Below are 6,698 nucleotides of genomic sequence, written 5' to 3' on the forward strand. Positions count from 1 at the left end.
GTCCACGCCGCGTCACGCAAAGCGTCAGCGCTCCCCATTGGTCCGCTCAGATGTCCATCAAACACCACATCGCCTCCCCTCCCCCAACCACCCAACGATGACGCAATACTCCCCGCCCTCCTGCCAATCAAGCTCCGCACGCCCCCTGAGCTGTCTGTCAAGCTGCCTCCTCTCCCTATTGGCCCCTCGAAGCATCAATCAAGCCACGCTTACAATCTATTGGGTCCCGGAGCTGTCAATCAGGTTCTTTTCTAGTCCCACCCCCCCCTCACCACTCCTCATCACTATTGGTCCACGAAGCTGTCAATCCAGCCTCTCCTCTCCTGATGGGTCCAGTCGGGGAGTGGGGAGGTCGCTGGGCTGCTGCGTTCCGCCCACAAAAGACAGTCACTACGCTTGACAGCGCGTCCTGTGAAGCGCTTTGAGGCGCCTCGAAGACGTGATGAGGCGCCGGGTTACGTTGAGTCCAGCGCAGGGGTTAGACCCCCTCACGCGCCTCGGTCCCTGGAGCTCAGGGGTTAGACCCCTCACCTCCCCCTCGCACCCCATAGCCCCTGTAGCTCAGGGGGTTAGACCCCCTCCCCTCGCACCCCACAGCCCCTGTAGCTCAGGGGGTTAGACCCCTCCCCTCGCACCCCCACAGCCCCCTGTAGCTCAGGGGTTAGACCCCTCCCCTCGCACCCCACAGCCCCTTAGCTCAGGGGTTAGACCCCTCCCCTCGCACCCCACAGCCCCTGTAGCTCAGGGGTTAGCCCCTCCCCTCGCACCCCACAGTCCCTGTAACTCAGGGGTTAGACCCCTCGCCCCCCACCCCACAGCCCCTGTAGCTCAGGGGTCAGACCCCTCCCCTCACACCCCACAGCCCCTGTAGCTCAGGGGTTAGACCCCTCCCCTCCCACCCCACAGCCCCTGTAGCTCAGGGGTTAGACCCCCCTCACACCCCACAGCCCCTGTAGCTCAGGGGTTAGACCCCTCCCCTCGCACCCCACAGCCCCTATAGCTCAGGGGTTAGACCCTCCCCCTCACACCCCACAGCCCCTGTAGCTCAGGGGTTAGACCCCCCCCTCGCACCCCACAGCCCCTGTAGCTCAGGGGTTAGACCCCTCGCCCCCACCCCACAGCTGAGAGGCTGAAGGCCACCGATGGTCGGGCGGTTGGGGCGGGGGGTGTGGAGCAGACCGGAGCCAGAGGAACGGAGGGTACGGGCGGGTACGTGGGGGGGGGGGGGGGGGACAGTAGGTCGGAGAGGCAGGAGGGAGCGAGGCCGGGAATGGCCTCGTAGGTGAGGATCTTGAATTCGATCCTCTGGGTGGGGTGGGGTGGGTGGGGGGGATGGGGAGCCAGTGGAGGCGAGGGCGAGGGCGAGGGCGGGGAGTGACCCCACCCCTCACTGTTTCACATCACTCGGGGGGTGGGGGGGGGGGGGTGAAACCAGACGCTACCCTGAAACTAGTTTAACCTGAAAAACCGGCAGAGATCCTGCGGGATCCTCCGGCAGGTTTCAGAGTCTGGCGTTGAGGAGACGCGGAGAGGGTCGGTTGCTCTGCTGAAGGCGCTGCGTTTGGGCCTCTCTCCCCCGTCCTCCTCGCTCACCCCAGACACCCGGTCCGCCCGTCCCGTCCCGTCCCGTCCCCTTATCCCCCGCCAGACACATGGCGAGGTCTCTCTCGCTGTCGGTGGTGCTGCTTAGCTGTGAGTGGTTCCTGCGCGCGCGCGCGGGTGCGGGCGCTCGTGGGTGGGGGTGGGTGGGGGTGGGGGTGGGTCGGGGTGGGTCGGGTGGGTCGGGGTGGGTGGGGGTGTGTGGGTGGGTCGGGGTGTGTGGGGGTGGGTGGGGGTGTGTGGGTGGGTTGGGGGCGCGGGGCTGTGAGATTAGACTGTGTGTCAAAGGAGAATGTGTGGGTGGGTGTGTGTGTGTGTGTATATATATATGTATGTGTGTGACTGTGCGTGTCTGACTGTGCGCGTGCGTTTGAGAGACTGCGTTTGAGACTGTGTGTGAGCGAGACTGTGTGCGTGTGTGTGTGCGCGCGCGTGAGAGAGACTGTGTGTGAGACACAGTGCGTGCGTGCGTGTGTGTGTGCGTGAGAGACGGACTGAGAGAAAGACTGCGAGAGATTCATTGCTTCCCCCACACACGCAGATACACACACACACACACACACACACACAGGCACAGACGCAGCTGAACAAAGTGTGACGTAATGTAGGTGTGGATTATTACTCACACACGCACACGCACACGCATACACCGACACACACACACACACACACAGTATAATGTGAATTTCTTTACATTTCAGACGTTGGCTGGTGCCAGGCTGTGCAAGGTGAGCTTTCTTACAATTACTATTCATGATAAAGAACAAATAATACATATTAATAATAAACGCGTAGAAATATTAATGATTAGTGATAATACCTATGTCGATATATATATTAAGATTAATTGTCATTGGGTATCAATAATAATAATAATAATAATAAACATAATCCTTGCTCCTGACCCTACAATCACGTCAGGAGGACGCCTCAAAGCACTTCCCAGGGCTCGCTGTGAAGTGTAGTGACTGTGTGTTTAACGCGGCAGCCAATTTGCGCATTGCCTGGTGAACCGGGAGAGGGGGGGAGTGAGGGAGGGAGGGAGTGAGAGAGAGTGTGTGAGCGAGTGAGAGGCGAGGGGGGGGGGGGGGGGGCAAAAGACTCCATGACCCCCTCAACCCCCACCCTCGCCCGACTCCACCGGCTTCCCATCACACACAGGATACAGTTCAAGATCCTGGTCCTCACCTTCAAAGCCCTCCACGGCCTCGCTCCCCCCACCCCACCCCACCCCGCCCCGCCCTCCGCCGCCTCCTTAACCCCCACCTACCATCCGAACGCGCCTTCGGTCACCCCCACACCGGTCGGTCCGCATCCCTGACCGTCCCGTCCAGCGCCTTGGGACGTCCTCCCGACGCGAAAGGCTGCCGTGTGAATGTCCTGCGCGATTGTTGTTGTCGTTGTTGACGCCGACGCCGGTGATGTGTTAACCTGTGGCTTTGTGGCCGGGGTGTGCGTCACAGGGTGTGGGAAGCCGCGCCCTGCGGACAGGATAGTGGGGGGCGCTCCAGCACAGCGGGGCGAGTGGCCCTGGCAGGTCAGTATTCACGAGGGCTCGCAGCACGTGTGTGGAGGCTCGCTCATCTCGGCCAGCTGGGTCATCTCAGCCGCTCACTGCTTCGAAACGTAAGACCCGTCTCAAGAGCTTCGCTCGCGCGCGCACGCACGCACGCACGCACACACGCGCGGTGCTCACACACACGCACACACACACACGGGCCTCACACACACATCTCACGGGCCTCACACACACACACACACACACACACAGTGCTCACATACACTCACTCTTAGGGCTCTCTCTCTCTCTCTCACACACACACACACACACACAGCGCTCACACACGGGCCTCACACACAGGGCTCACACACACACACACACACACACACAGGGCTCACGCACGGCCTCACACACAGGGCTCACACACACACACACACACACGGTGCTCACATACACTCACACTTAGGGCTCTCTCTCACACACACACACACACACAGCGCTCACACAGGGCTCACACACACATCTCACGGGCCTCACACACACACACACACACACACACACAGCGCTCACACACAGGGCTCACACACACATCTCACGGGCCTCACACACACACACACACACACAGTGCTCACATACACTCACTCTTAGGGCTCTCTCTCTCTCTCACACACACACACACACACAGCGCTCACACACGGGCCTCACACACAGGGCTCACACACACACACACACACGGGCTCACACACACCTCACGGGCCTCACACACACACACACACACACACACACACAGTGCTCACATACACTCACTCTTAGGGCTCTCTCTCTCTCACACACACACACACACAGCGCTCACACACGGGCCTCACACACAGGGCTCACACACACACACACACACGGTGCTCACATACACTCACTCTTAGGGCTCTCTCACACACACACACACACACACACACAGCGCTCACACACGGGCCTCACACACAGGGCTCACACACACACACGGTGCTCACACACACACACACACACGGCTCACACACACATCTCACGGGCCTCACACACACACACACGGTGCTCACATACACTCACACTTAGGGCTCTCTCTCTCACACACACACAGCGCTCACACACGGGCCTCACACATAGGGCTCACACACACACACACACACACACGGTGCTCACATACACTCACACTTAGAGCTCTCTCTCACACACACACACACACACACACACAGCGCTCACACATGGGGCTCACACACACACACACACACCTCACACACTTGGAGCTCTCTCACACACCCACACACACACCTCACACACTTGGAGCTCTCTCTCTCACACACACACACACACACACACACCTCACACACTTGGAGCTCTCTCTCTCACACACACACACACACACACCTCACACACTTGGAGCTCTCTCTCTCACACACACACACACACACACACCTCACACACTTGGAGCTCTCTCTCTCACACACACACACACACCTCACACACTTGGAGCTCTCTCTCACACACACACACACACCTCACACACTTGGAGCTCTCTCTCACACACACACACACACACACCTCACACACTTGGAGCTCTCTCTCTCACACACACACACCCACACACCTCACACACTTGGAGCTCTCTCTCACACACACATACCCACACACCTCACACACTTGGAGCTCTCTCTCTCACACACACACACACCTCACACACTTGGAGCTCTCTCTCTCACACACACACACACACACACACACCTCACACACTTGGAGCTCTCTCTCACACACACACCCACACACCTCACACACTTGGAGCTCTCTCTCTCTCACACACACACACAGACACACCTCACACACTTGGAGCTCTCTCTCACACACACACACACACACCTCACACACTTGGAGCTCTCTCTCTCACACACACACACACCTCACACACTTGGAGCTCTCTCTCTCACACACACACACCTCACACACTTGGAGCTCTCTCTGTCTCACACACACACACAGACACACTTGGAGCTCTCTCTCTCACACACACACACACACACACCTCACACACTTGGAGCTCTCTCTCTCTCACACACACACACACACCTCACACACTTGGGAGTTCTCTCTCTCACACACACACACACACACACCTCACACACTTGGAGCTCTCTCTCTCACACACACACACACACACACCTCACACACTTGGAGCTCTCTCTCTCACACACACACACACCTCACACACTTGGAGCTCTCTCTCTCTCACACACACACACAGACACACCTCACACACTTGGAGCTCTCTCTCTCACACACACACACCTCACACACTTGGAGCTCTCTCTCTCTCACATACACACCTCACACACTTGGAGCTCTCTCTCTCTCTCACACACACACACACACACCTCACACACTTGGAGCTCTCTCTCTCTCACACACACACACCTCACACACTTGGAGCTCTCTCTCACACACACACACACACACGCGGCGCTCACACATAGGGCTCACACACACACGCGCGCGCGCGCGGGGAGAGAGCGAGACACAACCCGAGGCGCGTATGAACCCCGTTCCCCCTCGCCCCTCAGAACCTCGTCCGATCTCACCGTCTTTTTGGGCCGGCACCAGCAGTCGTGGCCCAACCGGGGGGAACAAGCTCGCCGCATCAAGCAGATTCTGACGCACTACGCCTACCGGGACGCCCCAGAGGGAGACGACATTGCCTTAGTCGAGCTGCTGTCGCCGGTGCAGTTCACTGACTACATCCAACCCGTCTGCCTCCCGGCGGCCACTTACCGGTTCGCCTGCGACCGGTTGTGTTGGGTCACTGGTTGGGGGCAGGTGGCCCAGGACGGTAAGGAACCACGCGCCACGAATCTCAACCCCCGCCCCCGCCCCCGCCCCGCCCCGGAGGACGTCCCTCGAAGGCTCGTTCACACTGCACGCGCGGCTCAGAGCTTCTCAACGCCTCGCGCGCACACGCAGCACCGCTCGCGCGCGCGCGCGGACGCATCACCGCTCGCTGGCGCACACAGCACCGCTCACACACACACACACACACACACACAGAACGCTGCATACGGCGGTGTCTCCACAAACAGCTGTGAAGCGAGCGATATTATTTGTCGGTGGTGGTGGTGGTGGTGGGGGGCGAGGGGGAGAGCTTCTCTCTCTCTCTCTGTCTCTCAGTCTCTTTGTGTCTCTCTCTGTCTCTCTCTCAGTCTCTCCGTGTCTCAGTCTCTCTCTGCGTCTGTCTCTGGCTCAGACACCGACACTCACAGCCTCTCTGTCTTTCTCCTGCCTCTGGTTCGAGCTCAGACACTGACAGCTTCTCTGTATCTGTCTCAAGACACTTGACTCACAGCTTCTCAGTCTCTCTCTCTCTCTCTGGCTCAGACCCTCACAGCTTCTCTCTCTCTCTCTCTCTCTCTCACACACAGTCAATCTCCAGTCCCCGGGGACACTACAGGAGCTGCAAGTGCCGCTGATAGGGTCACGGAAGTGTACGGAGCTGTACAACGTGGGCGCGAGCCCTGAGGTTAAACCTGTGGTCATTAAACCGAGCATGTTGTGTGCCGGCTACCCGCAGGGCATCAAGGAT

General features: G+C 59.1%; 1 protein-coding gene across 1 annotated transcript in view; it reads left to right on the forward strand.

Moving 5' to 3' along the window:
* Positions 1-1,489: 1,489 nt before the first annotated feature.
* Positions 1,490-6,698, forward strand: part of LOC121852785 (serine protease 27-like) — a 5,765-nt gene continuing 556 nt past the window's right edge. Inside the window, exons 1-5 of the mRNA XM_042346680.1 lie at positions 1,490-1,692; positions 2,301-2,327; positions 3,063-3,225; positions 5,686-5,951; positions 6,538-6,698. The exon at positions 6,538-6,698 is cut by the window's right edge and continues 9 nt beyond it. Coding sequence (XP_042202614.1) covers positions 1,653-1,692; positions 2,301-2,327; positions 3,063-3,225; positions 5,686-5,951; positions 6,538-6,698 — 657 coding nt within the window. The 5' untranslated portion in view covers positions 1,490-1,652. The remainder of the gene's footprint in view (positions 1,693-2,300; positions 2,328-3,062; positions 3,226-5,685; positions 5,952-6,537) is intronic.

Source organism: Callorhinchus milii, unplaced genomic scaffold, assembly GCF_018977255.1.
Source record: "Callorhinchus milii isolate IMCB2004 unplaced genomic scaffold, IMCB_Cmil_1.0 Scaffold1311, whole genome shotgun sequence".
NCBI lineage: Eukaryota > Metazoa > Chordata > Chondrichthyes > Chimaeriformes > Callorhinchidae > Callorhinchus > Callorhinchus milii.